Source organism: Nilaparvata lugens, chromosome 4 (assembly GCF_014356525.2).
Source record: "Nilaparvata lugens isolate BPH chromosome 4, ASM1435652v1, whole genome shotgun sequence".
NCBI lineage: Eukaryota > Metazoa > Arthropoda > Insecta > Hemiptera > Delphacidae > Nilaparvata > Nilaparvata lugens.
In genome coordinates this window covers 66,725,338-66,745,156 of record NC_052507.1, presented here as the reverse complement: position 1 = coordinate 66,745,156, position 19,819 = coordinate 66,725,338, and the positions used below count along the sequence as shown (strand labels likewise).

Below are 19,819 nucleotides of genomic sequence, written 5' to 3'. Positions count from 1 at the left end.
GATGAACTATTCTACCAAGTTTGTTATTACACATTTCCACCTAAAACATGATGTTAACCTACAAAAATTCATTTTTTCAAAAACATTTTATTTCTCACAAGATTTTTTTCTGAATAACTCTACTTTCAATGACAATTTTTGGATATGAAGTGACAAACAAAACTTCTTTGAAATATAATTTATGATTTATTCCCGTTTGTTTCAAGCTTTTATCACCTTTTGTTCAGGAGTTATAATTTTTTTATGATGTCATTGCTATGTTGAGAGAGATGACAAAGTTCCTCAAATGCAACAATCTGCTTGGAGACATGCAGCACGGATTCAGAAGAGGGAGGTCAACCTCATCTGCTGTGATTAGTCTTGTGGAGAGGATCAACAATGCTTTTGAAGAACAGGGATCAATTATTGACCTTGTTCTATGTGACTTATCAAAGGCATTCGAATGTGTCTCCCATGAAGTCCTGCTCAGGAAGTTGAAAAAGTACTGTTTTCGGGGCAGAGCATGGGCTATGGTTGCTGATTACCTTGGTAACAGATAGCAGGCCATATCAATCATGGGCGCTACTTCAGATAAAGCAGGAATACCACATGGCGTACCCCAGGGATCAGTGCATGGACCACTGTTATTCCTGATCATGATAAATTACCTGTATCTGCAGAGCTAATTCTGAGTTCCCATAGACTGCTGATGCTGTTTCCATATCCAGTATGGAATATTTGTGTGGGGTCATTCAGCTCATGCTAAGGAAATTCTCCTGCTTCAAAAAAGGCACTTTGTGTGATGACTTATGGCAAGTTTGATGCTCACTGCCAGCCCATATTTCAACGTCTGGGCATCCATACAGTGTATGGACTTGCACGTCAAAAAACATGAGTCTAAGTTCTCAAGAAGAGAGGAAGTGCACACCTACAATACTCGGGGGAGGACCAGCTTGGATGTTACACGCTGTCGACTGTCTACAAGGTTAGGGATTATTTTCCTATGCTTATTGACCGAGCGAAGTGAGGTCTAAGATTCAAGTTGACGGTTTGGCATTTCTCTTAATATTTAAATGTTTATATGTTGCGCATTTATGGCGAAATGCGGTAATAGATTTTCATGAAATTTGACAGGTATGTTCCTTTTTTAATTGCGCGTCGATGTATATACAAGGTTTTTGGAAATTTTGCATTTCAAGGATAATATGAAAGGAAAAAGGACCCTCCTTCATACGCCAATATTAGAGTAAAAATCAGACTATAGAATCATTCATCATAAATCAGCTGACAAGTGATTACACAGATGTGTGGAGAAGCCAGTCTATTGCTGTATTTCCATAAGGTCTATAGTTTCAATCAGGTACTTGTGGATGAGAATACTGCGTGAGGTCTACTGTTCACAGAGCTACTAGTATTCAAGATGTTCAACTGCCTGCCACATTCAGTGAAGGGTCGCTCACCTACCGCGTTCAAGAACACTCTTTCAAGGTGGCTCATTGGGAGGAGCTTCTATTCTTTAGAGGATATTTTCAATTTTCAATTATAACTATGCTGGTCTGTGACGCCGCTATCTAAAAAAATTAAGTTTAAAATACAGTTTTAATCTTTACACAATCTATCCGGGGAAGCCTGGTCATCAATCACGATATTGGATAAGTTGGATTTTATGATCACATTATTACAGTGTGGATGGCAAGACTCAAGGTTGCCTCATTCGAGGCAAACGCACGGGTGTACGGTTGGTGAATTTGGCGATAGGTGGACTATCTAGTTGATCAAGTTGTCATCATGTCAACAACCTTTCAGAATATTGAGGTATTCTTGCTCTGACTCTGTTGACTGTTGAGGTTATGCTATGTCAAGTTACGAGCACAGGAGCACATGGATGAACAAAATCGTAAATTGTGGTAAGTAGTATTAAGTATTAAAAGATTGAATATGAAAAATAACAAGTAATGAAATCAATCTTTAATATTTGTTGTTAATTTCTATCGTGTGTATTATTTCTTAGTACTTTTTATCATCTTGACACACCCGATACAGAATGTTATGAACTCTGTGTATGTGTAAAGAATGCTTTAGCTTTTCTATTGTAAGAAAAATCCTATTCATTTTGAATGTTTCTATACTATTTCTTCATTTAGCTAAATTCAAGTATATGAGCCGCGGAATCCAGTATTGAGACCTACATTTATATCGTTAAAGGAAGGAGGCAAGACGACTTCAACTTCAACCATGTATCAAGATACATTGTTGTCGATTTTGCAGGATTAGCTAAACAAACTTGACGAAATAATATATTTCGCACCTAGAGCAAAAAATGAGATTTTTCCGGCTCGAAATCGGTTTTCAAGTCCGAGGACTAGAAAAGATTGAGAGCCGGAAAAACATTTTTGCCCGTGGTTCAAACGCTATTTTTCGCCACATACAAAAATAACAAATACATATATATTGTTTAGCTGTTTTTTGATCACCTTTCTTAGTTCCATGTTAGCGGCTGGAAAGGGTACTCTTTCCGTCCTAGGCCGGAAAGAAACCTGTTCTGACTTCAGACGAGAGTCGTCTGCAATGTCTTTCAGATCTACGTAGGGACTGGAAAACAGCTGCTTTCTGTGCAGTGTGGCGAAAAGTTGATTTTTCTTGGTTTTTATAATTATAATTTTTTGTGGCTACAATGGGTTTCTAAAACACTTTTGAGGCAAAAACTTCGGACATTCTATGAAATATCTCAAAAACTATTCATTTATTCATGGAGACAACAGGTTAAAACCCATTTTTCCTCTTTCACACAATACAAAGTTCAACACAATTCAATATTAAAAAAGAAGAAAATATAAAAATGAAATAATATACAAAATAAAAGAAATTTACAGTCGTATATCTATATAGAATAATTCTATAGAATAATAAAAATACAGTCTGCATTCAATATTAAAAATGCACATTAACTTGATACCTTGGTAAAGTATAATCATTACGGTGCCGTTACTAGTATATAGAGAAGAGAAAAGAATGTCTATGTAATGTACTACTATGTACTATGAGGATAGTTGTAAAAAAGAAGAAATGTAAGCGCAAATTACGAAATTGATGATGGACCACATACTACTAGACTAAATCATATGTAGCCTAATCCTTCGGAATTAGGATGGGGAAACCAGAAGATGTCCAAGTGCTCCGAACAACTATTGAAAATTCTTTGAGCTCTACTTTGAAAGTTATAATGGCTTACCGTTCTGGAGCGAGAAATATAGAATGAAAATCCACAACGTCGAGCAATTTGTTAAGTTAATTGGTCATAAAGCAGAATGTCTAGATAATCCACACATGAACGGATGTGATTGTCAAAAACTTGATTTTTGTTACAGCTTAAAACATTTAGGAATAATGTTTGATGATGATATGAGTTTCAGATCCCATATTAAATCACTTTTGAAAATAATGAGAGCTGCTCTTTATAAATGTTCAAGAATTAGCTATCACTTTCCCATTACTACTAAAAGAATGATCTACTACTCAATGGTGCAGAGCACTCTCTTCTACGGAATTATCATCCATTATTTAGCACCCAAATATATATAAAACAGCCACTGCATAGGGCCGTAGAAAGATTTTATAAAAACACTTTTTAATGGTGTTGAACGTCACTTGTTCGGCATTATGTCGGTGGAAGCTTTAGCCAGGTTCACAGATTTGTCACGAAACTACTATAAGAACGAATATAGAGAAATGAACGAAATAGAATATACATTGAGACATAGGAATTATAGAACCCAGAGATATAATAATGCCTATGGTAAAAGAGCTCCAGAATTGAGAATACCATTTCTGTTAAATTCATTGCCATTAGAGCTGACAATGTTACAGAGTAAGAATGAGATTCAAACAAAACTCAAAGTGCACTTTATAAGGATAAATAATCATTTTGATTAGTTTCAGGAAATGAGTTGTGTTTTGTTTGTTGTGTTTATTCGAGTTTATGTATTTTTTAAGTACTATTTATTATATTTTTTGAGTTTAAATCATTTTAGTTTTTCAATGAAGATATATTATGATTTAATAAATATTTATGTTCAGAGTGAGTAACATTAGGTAATATCCCAGAGTGCTTATCTTGTTAATTGTCGCTTACCAAGTAAAGTCTTTTCCTATAAGTCTTATTTCGTTTAGTTAAGTCAGTTTAAGTTAAGTTAATTTATGGTGCAATGGACAAAAAGAACAATCAGTTACAAAAATGAAGAAATATAATCAGGTTAATTAAGAAATATAATTATTGTTTTTTATTGTATGTAAAGGATTACTTTTATATATCCCTCAAATAGCTTACAACTAGAGGGATACTATCGCACTATTGTAATACTCAAATAAATAAAATGGTTTTGATGTATATGTTAATTTTAGAAAGCAGGTAGCCTACGAAGAATCAATTCTATTTTTTAAAAGATTGTACAGAAAAACAAGTAATTTAACATCACGTCTTAATTTCAGTGATCTATTGAAGAAACAAACTTAAAACTGGTTTTATTGAATTTCTCGTCATATTTTACAAATGATTAAACAACCTAGTTTAGATCCTATTAAAGTCACAAAAAACTTTTGATAATTAAAACCGAGAAAAAAATTAAACTTTCTGTCATGTTTGTTCAACTAATCCTAAATCGACAGCAATGTAATACATGGTTAAACTAGTCTTCGCCCTTCTTATATCGTTGTAAATATAGCTAGATTCTGTGGCCCATATACTAAACTTTCCCCTTCAGTTTTTTTATGCTAATATCCTATATCCTCAATATCATGATCAAAGACCAGGGTTCCCCGGATTAGATCGTGTCAAAAATTTATAAACTCAATTTTTTTAGATGGCGGCGTCACAAACCAGCAAAGTCATCATCAAAAAAATCTTCTTAACAGTAGAAGCTCCTCCCAATGAGCCACCTTGATAGGGTGTTCCTGAATGCAGTAGGTGAGCACCTTCTCATTGAATGTGGCGGGTAGTAGAACATCCTGATTGCCAGCAATGGAAAACAATCCTTGACTCTAGACAAACGACGGCGTGACACATCCAAGATGATCCTCCCTAGAGTGACATGAGAGTGCACTTCGTCTCTTGTTGAAAACGTAGACAGGTGTTTTTTAACATGAAGTAGTGATGCTAATATGTACAGTTCATACACAGTATGAATGCCCAACCGTTGGAATATGGGCTGGCAATGAGCATCAAACTTGCTAAACGTCATGACACGGAGTGTTTTCATTTGGTTTTGGAGAATGTCATTTGCTTGAGCCGAATGCCCCACATCAATTTTTCATTCTGGATGTGGCAGTTGAACACCGCGTGAAACAGCATCAGCAATCGTTGGGTACTCAGAAGTCCTCTCATTTTACGAAGTAAATAGATTACACGTGACAGCATTTGGCAGACTCCAACAATGTGAGGCTCCCAAGACAATTTGGTGTCCACGCTGAATCCAAGCAGACAGGAGCTGTATTAACATCTGCTGATCTGGCCAAAGTACACATTATCTCCTGAGTTTTGCTCTCATTAAACTTTAGCTTATTTGCTCATAACCAATTCTTAGCCTCTTCGAAAAGCTCATGGGCCTTCTGCTTGGCTGCCTGGGACCCCTTGCTCTGTCCCATGATGGTGTTGTCGTCAGCAAAAAGCAGGCTAGAGTTGCTCAGGTGCAGGTAATTAATCATTATTAAGAATAACAATGGTCCAAGCACCGATCCCTGGGGTAACTCCATGTGGTACACATGCCCTACCAGACGTAGCACCCATGATGTATTCAACCTGCTGTCTGTCTCGGACATAAGCAGCAACCATGCCCCATGCTCTGCACTGAAACCCGTGCCCAACTTCCTGAGCAAGATATCGTGGGACACACATCGAATGCCTTTGATAGGTCACATAGGACAAGATCAATTGATCCCTGGCCTTCAAAAGCCTCATTAATCCTTTCCACAAGATTATCCACAGCCGACGAGGTGGACCTCCCCCTTCTTAACCCATGCTGCATGTCTCCAAGAAACTTGGTCATCTGTCTCAACATAGCCGTCTCTATGATCTTACCAATTATTGGTACAACTGAGACTGGTCGGAAATTTTCAATGTCCTCTGGACATCCTGTCTTAAAAATTGGCACTGTTTTAGAAACTTCGGGACAATCCGGAAAAACATCCTCAGACAGACAAGCATTCGCCAGCAGGAGGAGCGGGCCAACTAAGATATCAGTCTTTTTTTCAGGATGTATGTGAATAGGCCGTGGACATCCTGACTGTAGGTAGTCCTGAAGTTGTTTATTATGTTGGTCAGCTCACACCCAGCACACGAAAAACCTCAAACTTATAAGGAGTTTAAGCTAACAGAGAAACTGAATCAATAACTGAAGCAGGAATCCCTCCACTATTTTGGCCACAGACTTTAGAAAGGCTTCATTCACCTCATCAGGACTCTTCACACACTTTAATTATTGTGGCTGAACCTTGTAGGAGTCATTGACGATATTCCAAGCTGCCTTAGTTGAATTGAGATCTCTCAATAAAATGATTGACTCCTTTTTTGCCCTGTCAATTTCCTCTTTGTAAATCTGCACGGCCCTCATGTAGCTCCTGTACTCCACACTCTGCAATGAGTCGCCTTCACTCCTACAATAGACGAAAATTCCTTTTCTGTCGAAGCAGACTAGTAAAGCAGGCAAAACATGACTTATACAAATTTTGTTAATTGTAGAAATGTGGCGTCGCCGGCTTCATTTTCATATTAAATAGAGATTACCAAAATTCCATCAGCTCTATTTTTGCTTTCACTGACCTGAACCATCATCCACTTACTTGAATAAACGTTATTCTCGGTCTAATTTAATCTAAATGACTTTTTGACTCTAAATAAGTTATTATCCACCCGGCTTGACCATGTTAAAAATCGACCGAGCTAAGTGAAACCGGAATTGATGTAACTTACGAAAAAAATTATCAGTCTGTTCTGGGAACCGATATTTGATAAATCAAAAATATGTACATGTGAGATTGAATCTTGGAATAGCAAGACCGATTCACAGTCGTCAACTAACAGTTTGTTAGGAATCTGAATAGCCTACTGTACTAAATGATAAAAGTACGTGATTCAACAAAAATTGAAGTAGTATAATTACAAGTCCAGAAATATTGAAAACTGATATGAATCATCACTTTTATACGCACAGAAGCGCAAACTTTATGATATTTAATTATTTTTAAACGAAAATTCAAAGTTAAATGCTTTAAACCACTCCAAAGATTCTACTGCAAATATTGACAACAGGTTTAACATATTTATTATATTGTTGTCTCTCATTTCCAGAACAGAATAAGCTTATTGAGACTATATATCCTGAACTGAGTTTGAATTTGGTAATATATGACGAGACTTTCTTTATTTACAGTGATACGGTAAGCACGATGGAACTACCTGAAGATTTCGATCCTCGAGTAGATCATTTCAATAATCCCGATGCCAAGCGTTACTCGGGTCTTGGTGGAGAACTGCAAGCCTCTGTTGATGGGTAAGAATGAGCCATTCATTTAAGCCATTACAAATTACAAACGACTAGTTTTATTTAGTTTTAGAGATAGAATTAGGAGATTTTATTCATTCATGTAACGAACAACACTGATGTGAAAACATTAGTAGATAAAATACTAAGGCAATCCTTGTGTCATTTTTTTCTCCAAATTAAGGTGCTCAAAAAGTAGGTTAGGTTTCCTTCACTTGTCCAATTTTCGAAATAAACACATATAAATTGAAACGATTGCTTGTTGATTATGCCTTAAAAACTCGTTTCTTCCCTTTCATTAAATCAAAATAATAGTTTTTTTTATTTCATATGAAGTTTTCATTTTTATGTCTAAAAATTGAATGAAGGTTCGTTCCCCAGACTACTGGAGGCCCTTCATTCATCGCTGAAAGAAAAAGGCTGCACAAATGCAAAACTTCTCATTTTTATAAAAACATGAAGTTTCCATAATATAATAACTGATGACTGTGCACTTACTACACAAGCATAGTACAACCACGAAGTAGGGAGCAATATATATATATATATAAGGAACATCTTACATTTTCTGTTTCACAATGCTTAAGTATTAGAACATTGCGAATCCAGTTTGTGTGACTCTTGAGGTGCGTACACATTTTCGCGCCGTGAACATGAGCAATTCACTTTTAATCAGCTGATGTCAAGCTTTTTATATCTGTATCTTACCGTTTCTGTAAAAATACAGATATAATCAGCTGATTAAAAGTGAATTGCTCATGTTCACGGCGCGAAAATGTGTACGCACCTCAAGAGTCACACAAACTGGATTCGCAATGTTCTAATACTTAAGCATTGTGAAACAGAAAATGTAAGATGTTCCTTATATATATATATATATTGCTCCCTACTTCGTGGTTGTACTATGCTTGTGTAGTAAGTGCACAGTCATCAGTTATTATATTATGGAAACTTCATGTTTTTATGAAACTGAGAAGTTTTGCATTTGTGCAGCCTTTTTCTTTCAGCGATGAATCATGGGTGTAATTCTTAAGCAATCATTATTTTGAGAGGATGCAACTTAAAATCGAATTACAAATTTTTCGAACTGCAATATGAAATTCTCAATGCTAAAGGATATCGTTCGTTCAAAACGTTCCGGTGATCGTTGGACTGCTGTTCTCACCCTCTGCATATCTGCTGGTGTTCTAAAGGATTTGCGACGACAGTGTGTATATGTTCTCAGTGTACTACCAGGCTTCTCCAATGCCGAACGTGATTAACGATACATTAGATAGAAACTCAGCAAGTTAAAGTGCAAATTTTTAGTTAGAAAACATGAAGAACCCAATACATAACCTATAAACTTGAGTTGTGATAGGAAATGAAATTGGGTAATACGGCGAGGCAGAACATTCAAAAGAGAATCTCTCTGCCAATAAAAGCCATAAGAATAAATAAATAAAATTAACGATGCATACGACCTTTTCAGTAATTCTTCTAATAACCATAGGCCCTGTTGTACAAAAGCCTGTTGAATTACAATAAATATTATGCTTCAATACAACGTGAACTAATCAGTGAAGGCTTTTTATTAAATGAAGCTTCTTTTGGTTCTCGTGGCATTTGATCATGATTTAAATTTAACTGGCTATTGTGCAACCAGAATAGAGTCTCAGTATTATTTTTTCAAAGTACATGTAATATTTTATTATTTATATACAAACGAACCTCCACTTAACGAAATACTCTACACAACGAATTTTTACCTGGTCCCATGACATTTTAGAGTTTTTGCTGCTTATTTACCTCTAACGAATTTCGGACCTCTCAACAACAAAGTTTTCTCTTGACTTCAACATAAAAGTGTAGTGTTTATAGGAAGCAGAAGGTCATTTTCAAGGAATTCTTTAGTTTCAGCAGAAAGGTCAATAGACTAAAAATGGCAATTCAGGTAGGAAGAAGATAGGGTGGTAGGCAGTCAATAGAGGGTGAAACACATGTCGGAAATTGAATTCCAAGAGTTTGTAATTATTGTAGACCAGGCAGGTGAACGACTGGACTTTCCCATTCCTGCTTTTGTCACACATTCACAATTCTTTGAACTGACTATTATGATGATGATGACTGTGACGAACCTGAGGAGAAGAATCCGTCAGATCAAGAAGTTCTAGAGGCTTTCAAAAGTATCAGGCAAGGATTAAAACTGAAAAATAATGTACCAGACATGTCCGACTGTTTGAATAGATGTGAGTCGTTTATCGAACATGATGTTTTATTCAAATGCAAAATTCAACCGATATAACTCACTTTTTCAAATATAAAATAAAAAATAGGAAATTTGAGTTATTATAGTATTTATAGAGAAGTTATTGACAAAATAACCGTATTTTGTGTTCCATCTAATAGTAGTGTAAAAAGTTGAATAATATTGCTACAGATTATGTACTTTGATTAAGCTCTACTAATAGTACAAATCAAGTTTTCTGGAAATAAATTGGTGAGTTTACTTATTACATTCTACAAATATTAAAAAACATGTTTTTTTAACAGCATGAATTTTTAAATTTTTATATTAATATTGGTCTAATAGGTCGTACCCTACCTACGTTCGCGATGATGTGTTTTATGTACCATATTCATTTATTTACCGCCGTGATACCGCCGTATTATAAGATCTATAGAATCGTGGCAGTTTTCTTGACAGAACCTTTCAATAACGATTTTTTTCTCGGGATAATCGACTTCGTTATACAGAGGTTCGACTGTATAATTAATATAATCTTTGCATTTCAGAGGGAAGGTGAAGCTTCGTGTTTTGAGAGTTCCAAAAAGAGTGAGGAAGGTAAGTTAAGAAACAAATAATTGTATCTCATTACTCAAACCGTGTAAACAATACTGACCAGTAGATATAATATGTATTTGTATACATTGATTGATACATACATTTGCTATGACATCATCTTGAATTGCATTTGATCGAAATTGTTCGTGTCGGATCCTTATAGTGTAAGGACTTTAAGTTCTGTTAGTATTATTAATTTGTTAATAGGATCATGCAATACGTTCTTAAAACAGTCACAGTGATTATATTAATGATTTAAATGGTTGAATTCTGTGCTCACAAATATTTTGGAAGGCAGAAATCATAGCTAAGTAGGGGAAACCCAATGTTGTAGACCGTTGGAGTTATTTATACTCGAAAAATGCGGTATCATGTGACCAAATTATAATAAAACCAAAATAATATAGCTGATTGCATCTATCTGCCATGAGTTCGAATTGAGGCGACAAAAAATACTCAGTGTAATTTCAATCTGAAGTTTCGATTTCTAAGCAACTGCTGTAACGACTATAGCCGCGCGGCTACTGCCGCATTATAGGCTATAGTTGACATAAATTTAGACTACAATGATATACAATAATAGACTACAAATTGGACAACTTCGGCTGTGTCAAACAAATTTATCTCCAGATAAAAACACCTCACTTAACTAATTTTGTACTTTTTACAATTTAATAAAAACTTGTAGTACCCTTTATTATAAAGTTTTTACAAGTTTTATATTTTTATTAATTTATCTCCAGATATTTATCTCAATGGGTTCACATTTAGTTGATTCATGAAGTTGGTGTCTAAAGGTGCGTACAGATTTACGCGCCGCGAACATGAGCAATTCACTTTTAATCAGCTGACTATATCTGTATTTTTACAGAAACGGTATAAGATATAGATATGAAAAGCTTGGCATCAGCTGATTAAAAGTGAATTGCTCATGTTCGCGGCGCACTTTTAATCAGCTGATACCAAGCTTTTCATATCTATATCTTATACCGTTTCTGTAAAAATACAGATATATTATAGTCATCTGATTAAAAGTGAATTGCTCATGTTCGCGGCGCGTAAATCTGTACGCACCTTTAGTGAGTCAAGTGTAGGTTGTCCAGATTTAAATTTTGTCTATTGTCTTTTACAGGAGGATTTGGAAAATGTTTTTACAAAGCTTCGATGCCCTTTTAATGTGGAAACAAAGCTTAACCATAGATCACACTTTTTGGATGCTTTTGTCGAGTTTAACTCGATGGGGTAAGTCATTTAATTGCTATTTTTGCTGCTCAAGAATATAATATACAATTGGCTGATCATACATTTATTTATACAGGGTGTATACGAACTCCCTACCAATACTCTTGGGCATTGTTCCTGGGTAAAAAACATATCTAAATATCATATTTAAATTGTCCGGAAGTCTTCAGTTACTCACACAGTGGCCATTTTGATTTTTTCTCTTTTTTTCTAAATAATGGTTAAATATACGAAATTAAAACTTTTACGATCATTTATAACAACTAAACAAAGCTAGAAAAAAATTATTATAATTTTTCAAATTCATAGAACAAAATGGTGGCCATTTAAAATGTTGTTCCTCAAATAATTTCTACTCTAATATTGGCGTATGAAGGAGGCTCCTTTTTCCTTTTATATTATCCTTGAAATTCAAAATTCCCAAAAACCTTCTATATACAGTACGTCGACGCGCAATTTAAAAAGGAACATACCTGTCAAATTTCATGAAAATCTATTACCGCTTTTCGCCGTAAATGCGCAACATATAAACATTTAAACATTAAGAGAAATGCCAAACCGTCGACTTGAATCTTAGACCTCACTTCGCTCGGTCAAATATAGCTTTATTGAGTAATTTGTTTTTGGTTGCATTGATGCTTTCAAAATTTCTACATATTCTCTAACATCTACATCCTTTTCAAATGTGCAACTATCATTTCATGTGTGTTTCTTTTTTCTGAGATGGAAAACTCTTCAAAATGGTACCTGGCGGCAACGGAGTCTATTGGGTAGTGTGCAATTTTACCTATCTAAAAAACCAAACCTTATTCTGCACCGATTACCCCAGATTGGAAACAGCTCATTTCATAAGTGTTCATAATACTTGAGTTGCTTCTTAATCATATTTGAACAATGAATCTGGCATATCACATCATTCGACGTGATACTGTATTGGTTTTATCAAGCCTTTAATTGAATAACTGTAATTGACTTTGTGTAATCTTCTCAGTTTGCATTGAATACATTGAAAATCCAACTTCATCTCAATAACAGCGCTTTCTTGCCTCTTGACTTGATGTATTTCTAAAACTAACAACCATGGTATCATATGCAATAATTATCAATATATATGTTTTCAATTTCAGAGATGCTGAAAGAGCTATTCGAGAATTCAGCAACAAGGAGCCTTTGAAATTTGAATTGGTCGTAGTTGTCTCGCAAGATAAAAAATTGCAAAAACTTGAAGTCGTCAAAGAACCACCAGCTATTGCCAATGATAACCAAATTGACCAGCCAGTTCAAATTAATAGGTAACTAGAATCGATTAATGTTAAATTTTAAAAAAATCAAAGTACCTTTTTTAACTTTATTTTTTCTTATATGTATTTATGTCATTCTCAAGTGAGTGAGTGAGTGAGCACGAGTAGCCCTTAACGAACTAAAATTATATATTACCAGTTTCACTAATCTAACCAATTTCAATCAATTTCACCTGAAAGTAAGTTTTGATTTTCCATTTTCTCTAATAAAAATAATGATACTAAAGTTCGAGAGATACTACTTTTAACTTGAAGAGGGGGAAACCGATTTCTCCTCGCACAGTTTGTAGCATGGACAAAGAAGTGGAGAGGAGTGAGCATGCTGCGCACAATTGGATGCTGACACAATAGTAGGAAGAATGCTGTTAGGTAGTGGCAGTGATTAGTGAAGGAAAGAACATGGGGCCTCTCTGTCTTCAAGAAAGAACCGTTTAAAAGTAATAGAATAGAAAGAATGTTTTATCATTCAGGTTAACACAATAAAATATAATATACAAAAATTGTGTACCGACAAAAAAAATTGTAGATATACAAACACACATTAACGGCTTGATTAGGCAATCGCCAGCCGTGTAAAAAGTAATATCACTCGGACTTGAGAGTAGGTTTTAGCACAAGGTAGTAGCATTTATTTCAATGCCATTTTGTACTATTCTTTGAATAATAATAAATTATTGTTTGTTTTATTATAGCTTAATTCCGAAGTGAAAAGTGTAAATTTAAAGTATTGTGCTTACTATAACCTAAGTGTCCGGTTTCCCATTAGGGAACTTTGGACTATAATACGGCGAGGTAGAACTACTCTTGGGTCTCCCCACCATTGAAAGCCATACGCTAATAATAATAATATAGCTTACAATAGATATCAAGTTTTTATTTTTACTTATGTCAACTGCTAGCGTAAATGAGTCGTGATTTTAACATTCCTTTTTTCAGTGTTGAGGCATTAGAACCATTGGTACCAGTTCTGTGCACCATGTGGAAATCGTGGAACAACATTGTGGAACTCGCGACTGGTGCCCTTGGAAGAATGTTTGCGCCGTCCATTTCTCTCCCGAATAAAAGTAAAGTTTGTGATGGACGAGTGTGTTTTATTCCACCACCAGCTTAGTAAGTCTCATTCTCATCGATTCCACTGATTTTTAGAATTGTCACTTTATTGATTAGTTCTCTAGTTTATATTACGTTCAATGTACAACTAAACTTTTACTGAATTTCTTTTTCACATCAAGTGCAGTTTGCACAGTGAAAACGTAAACTGAATAGCTCATAATGAATCACACTATAGCAAACGAAAATTGACATTGATTTAATCCAGTTTAAACTGACTCTGTGCGAACTGCCTTAAATGTTTTTTTTTTGTTTTTTTCTTGTACTCAGTCTGAATCAAGTCAAACTTCTCTTTTGAGTAGGCCTAAATATAAAGAAAAATATAAATCTCAGTACTCTTTTATTTTTTTTTCTCTTTTGAGATTTGTTGCTTCCATTTTCAAGTTGTTTCATTTGTAAAGTTAAGTATAAATTTCTTTCAACTTACATTTTGTTAAATATTTAATTTTTAATTTTATTCAGGATAAAAATTATTTTCTCACACACGGATCAAGAGTCCTAGTATTTTTCCATTATTTTTGTTCTTTAATATTCTATCACGTGGTGACTACCAAATTGAATTTATCATTGATAGTGTTTATGCGTCTTTGGTCTGGGTTCTAGGAGACTCTTATTAAATCTAATGGACCATTAAATATATAGGTTCTATGGTCCATTAGATTTAAGTGTTCTAGAACCCGGGTCTTTGTGTAATGATCTACTAGTAATATATATTATTTTTTTCTTTTTCAGTTTCGAAAAAAGTAACTCTGGAAATTATGACAACGCCAATAATCTGAATTCTAACAAAACAAATGTGAGTTGTTCAATTTATTCGTGTAATCGAGTCACTTATATCATAGGTAACATAAGCGTATTGCTTATCCTATATTATTCTATTAATTTCAAAGGTTATATCATTCTATTTTATAAATAAAAGTAAGTAGCCCTGAATTCTCACACTCTTATAATTCTCATTAGAGATAATAAAGATATTCTTCTATTCCGTGAATCAAACCTCAATTTACGACCTTCCAGAAATAGGTTTGAAAATATAAGAATGGATCTTAATGTTTGTCGGAAACAATACTTTTACCTAGCTAATAAATTAATCAATAAAATTCCAGATTACCTTATGGAGCATATTAATAGAAATTCTGTTGCATTGCTTAAAAAAGAACTATTGAATGGATAATTACCATTAAAATCGAGGACATACTTTTTGAGTGACTCTTATCCCTACAGAGACGCACTTACTTCATGCTAACACAGTAGACACACTGGGGTGTTGAACACCACAATTTCATTTTGTATGTTTCATGGCCCATAATTTATCATTTCTTAATCATTTTTGTTCCAAGTGCGTACAGAAATCGAAAGTAAAGCACTGCTTATCAATATTTATACTAATTTTAGAAGTACGTATGTTCCGCCTGAGTGTTGGAGTTCCTAATCTGGTTTGAAGGAATGGCTTGATCATTGCCAATGACAACTTCATCAAAAACTCACGTCTCTTCATTTTATTGTTTCGAACCTCAAGTTATGGAGAATCATAGCATTTATTACACTCTGATCCATCATCCTATACCACATTCAAAGTGCTCAATACAATTAAATCTTTGTAATAAAAGTATTTGATAAAGTCCTACGTAAAAGACACTCTGTTTCTTTCACCCTTATTCCACTTATTCATCATCTTCTTTTATTGAATATTATATTATAATAGTTTCTCATTTCATCTTTTGTGAGTTCTTAATGACTCATATTGAATTTGTATTAGCAACTCTCACCTGCGCACAGGATTTTCCTTGCAGGTGATTGGTTTCTTTCATTTTTGCTGAAAGTTTTGTTTTTTTTGTATATTTATTGTTGTTGAGGAACCAATAAAGAATTTTTTATTTGATTTGGTATTTTTGGTTGAAGCATCCTAGTTTTTATGCCATTAAGACATATGTTTCAAATTGCTTCTCAGATAAGTGATGATGTTTTGAAATTTTCAGTCATTTATTGTGTGTGGCAAGGAGGCAGACTTGCCGGAAAGGTATGACCACCGGCCGTGTGTAGTGTGCGGTCTGCTAACCTCGTCCATTTGCATTGCATGCAAAACGGTCAACTACTGTTGCTCCGAATGCCAGGCAAAAGACTGGAAGAAGCACAAGCTGGTTTGCAAGTGAGTCAAATCTCATTCATTATTCATCATTCATTCATTCATAATTATTCATTGTCCAGCATTCTCATTCATCATTATTCATTATCCATAAATCTCATTCATTATTTTAATCGAGCAGCCAATTTTGTTTCCAACAGAATAAATCAACAGTGGAGGCATTGGAATCGTTTGCGAGTGAAGTTTATTCCTCTCTGGATCAGGGTCGGAAGGTGTTGGGCTTCTTGGTGGACCTCAAAAAGGCGTTTGATATGCTTGACCATAAAATTTTGATTGAGAAGCTGTACTATTATGGTATCCGAGGCAATCTACTGAGTCTTGTAGAATCTTACTTGAGGGGTAGAAGTCAGGTGGTTGAGGTGAGGGCTTCTCAGGGGCAGCTGATTGACCAGATTTTTAAATCACATCCACGTTCCCTCTCTAAGGGAGTACCGCAGGGATCGATCTTGGGCCCTTTGTTGTTCCTTGTTTTCATGAATGATTTCCCTTGTAATGTGCCGTCGGGAAGGTCTGTCTTATTTGCTGATGATGAAAATTTCTTAGTTTCGGCGAATAATATCGTTGAATTGCAAGCTATTGGTGATGCTGTTCTTGCTGAAATTACAAGATGGTGCTCTGCAAATAAGCTTGAAGTCAATATAGGCAAGACAACCTTCATTGAATTCTCAATCCACAGACTTCCTGTGAATCAGTTGGAGTTTGAGGTTGAGGCAAAAGGGTTACTACCCTCTGATGCAACGGATTTTTCGGGGGTTTCTGTTGATCAGGGATTAACATGGTCCTCTCATGTTCAATCTTTTTCTAGGAGATTGAACTCAGCTGCGTATATAATGTCCAGTCTCAGGAGGGTATTAGTTCATGAGGCAGTGATTTCTGCTTACTATGGATATTATTAGTCATTACTGTCTTATGGGATATTGCTGTGGGGAGGATCAAGATTCTCTGCCTCTATCTTCCGTGCCCAAAAGAGAGTCCTAAGAATCATATTTAAAAAGCCACCCCGTTTCTCGTGTAGATCGCTATTCAAAGATAATAGAATTTTGACGGTTAGTCTCTATTTGTACCATCTGGCAATCTTTGCTTATAAAATGAAAGATGATTGGCTGACAGGTGTGGATGTTCATCAGCACAATACAAGATACAGGGGCTTAGTCAGAGTTGAGCAGCACAGGACAGGGTTTTATGAGCACAACCCAAATTACATTGGCAAAAAAGTGTTTAACTTTTTACCCCAGAATATTAAAGCTGCCCAAACCCTAAATTCTTTCAAGACTAATCTAAAATGTTGGCTATCGGAGAAATGTTTTTATGAGTGGCGAAGTATCTTCGACAATTGAATACGTTGCATTAGTTATAAATGTTGTATGGTCTTAGTTATAGGTTATTTGTTATTTTTGTTATTTGTGTTATGATGTACAAAATTGTTGTGTTTTGTGTCAATATCTTGTTTTCTCTTTATTGTATGACTATTGTCGATATGGTGCTTGTCACTATCCATGACAGTATAATAAACCAATAATGGTATATACAGATCGCGAGGTTATTTAAGGGAGTGCCTCAGATCTTCGAAATTTCAATTTGTACCTGAAAGGTTCTGTTCAGTTAGATTTTAAAAGTAAAAGGAAAGGTTAGGAAGGTTAGGTTTTGGCTTTCAAAAATGGCAATATTTTAATACTAGAAGATAACCCTTGCTCCACAAGAATCTGATTAAAATCTAACTGAAAGTAAAATGAAAGGTTAGGAAGGTTAGGTTTTGGCTTTCAAATGGCAATATTTTAATACTAGCAGGTAACCCTTGTTTCTCAGGAGTCTGATTAAAAACTTGACCTACTGGAATCAATTTCTGGCCCTCTGAAATGACCTAACGACTATTATTAGACAGCCGGGACCGACGGTTTAAACGTGCCCATCCGAAACACGGGAGTGGCCTAAGAAAAATATCTTGCCCAGGCCTGGATTCGAACCCGGGCCTCTGAATTATAAAGCCAGCATCTATTCTCATTTGTCTTATCTACTACTTCTTTACTGATAGGTCCAGTCATTACAGGTTGTGTTCAAAAAATTGATGAAATCTATTTCGACTTTTTCTATGGCGGAACTGATTGCATAGTCTATTATCTTTGATGTTAATTACATTATGTAAAAACATTTTTTTTTGTTTTCAGAAAAAAAGATGAAGGAAGTGAGACAGTCAAAAGGAATGAATTGGCTATTACTAAATCGGATTGGACTGTTAGCAAAAGCAGCCTTCCGGGAGAGAGCAAAAGCATTAATAAGTCTAGTCATTCGACAGAAAGTGTGAGAAGACCGAAACGTAGAAACTGCATCATGAGCAGATTCATGTCAGAGTTGAATGACACATTACCAGAGAAAATAATGTCGAATGAAAACCATCAAAACTCTAACGGCTTTATTCAAAATAATGTATCTTCTACCTCAAAATCTGTCTGTGATAGTAACGGTGTTAAGAAAGTAACACCGACATCGCCTTTCTACATAGAAGGCCAAGTTTACGAAGTATTCGCGCAATCAGTGCTGGATAGTAGAGAATTCTTTGCAACTAGGCTGGATCTAAAAGAACATCTGGAAACCATACATTCTGAATTGAACAGAGAGATGTCAGACAGTTGTCAGCAACTTGAGAATGTGGCTGTTAGAAGCAAGTGTGCCGTAAAGTATGGCGGACTGTGGTACAGAGCATTGGTGCGAAAGCTGGATCCTTTAACTGTGCGCTGTATTGATTTTGGCTTTGATAAAACGTGCAAACCAGCTGACCTCAAGGAACTGCCCGCTAAATTCAAGACAGCTCTGTTGACAGTTCTGGTTCGCTTGACCAGTGACGCTTCGGTAGCGAAAATTCGCTCATCTTTCAAGTTGCATTTTATTAGAAAGGACGGAAATCATTGGCTTGTTGAATTCGCAAATGAGGTAACTTGATGAATTTTCAACTTTTTATATATACTGTAGTACATCTGTTTTTTTTTTTTTTTGCATAAAAATATTGAAAAACATGATTTAGCAAGTAGGATTACCATCTACCATGTTAATCAAAACATGTTTATTTAACTAGGAAGAACTAGCCGAAAAAGTTTCACCTAGGCTATTTCCAAATATATGATGTTGAAAGTATATTATATTATCACTAATCAATCTAGTTTTTTCTATGTAAAGCTTATTTCAAGCAAGTTTACTTGAAATAATCGATGAAAAATTGTTGGTGCCCAGTACTTCCGTGTTCAATTCTCTCATGTTTCTAGAGGTACTTACAGACTTGTGCGCCACGAACACGCGCATTTCACTTTCATCAGCTGATGCTATGCTTATTATTTCATATCTTACTGGTTCTGTACAAATACAGATATAATTCATCAGCTGATGAGAAGCGAAATGCGCGTATTCGTGGCACATAAGTCTGTATGCATCTTTATGAATGAATAATAGGCCTACTAGGTACTAATATATAATTTCTATAAGTAATAATACATATAAACATTTTACTGTCCACTCTATTATTGAATTACGTTCCATTCTGTAAACAAAACGTCAATGTTATACAGCAATTTTTTACTATTTGTAAACTTGTACAGAATGGCGATGTGACCATCAGGTGCATCTATGCATCACTACAGCTGAAGATGTGATGGTTTCAACATTATGCATTGAAAGATTTAATTTCTTGACG

General features: G+C 35.1%; 1 protein-coding gene across 1 annotated transcript; it reads left to right on the top strand.

The window, feature by feature from the left end:
* Window positions 1-1,783: 1,783 nt before the first annotated feature.
* Window positions 1,784-19,778, top strand: LOC111050912. Its single transcript, XM_039427070.1, has 10 exons — window positions 1,784-1,886; window positions 7,404-7,523; window positions 10,290-10,338; window positions 11,471-11,580; window positions 12,708-12,872; window positions 13,818-13,991; window positions 14,724-14,787; window positions 15,971-16,140; window positions 18,303-19,065; window positions 19,725-19,778. The coding sequence occupies exons 1-10, from the start codon at window positions 1,861-1,863 to the stop codon at window positions 19,776-19,778; spliced, it is 1,695 nt and encodes a 564-aa protein (XP_039283004.1). The 5' UTR covers window positions 1,784-1,860.
* The last annotated feature ends 41 nt before the right edge of the window (window positions 19,779-19,819 follow it).

Excerpts from the sequence above, each read along its gene's own strand:
- LOC111050912 (XM_039427070.1), top strand. The coding sequence starts at position 1,861 with ATGGATGAACAAAATCGTAAATTGTG. Across the intron at positions 10,339-11,470 it reads TTCCAAAAAGAGTGAGGAAG|GAGGATTTGGAAAATGTTTT; the intron begins GTAAGTTAAGAA and ends TGTCTTTTACAG. Across the intron at positions 16,141-18,302 it reads AAGCACAAGCTGGTTTGCAA|AAAAAAAGATGAAGGAAGTG; the intron begins GTGAGTCAAATC and ends TTTTGTTTTCAG.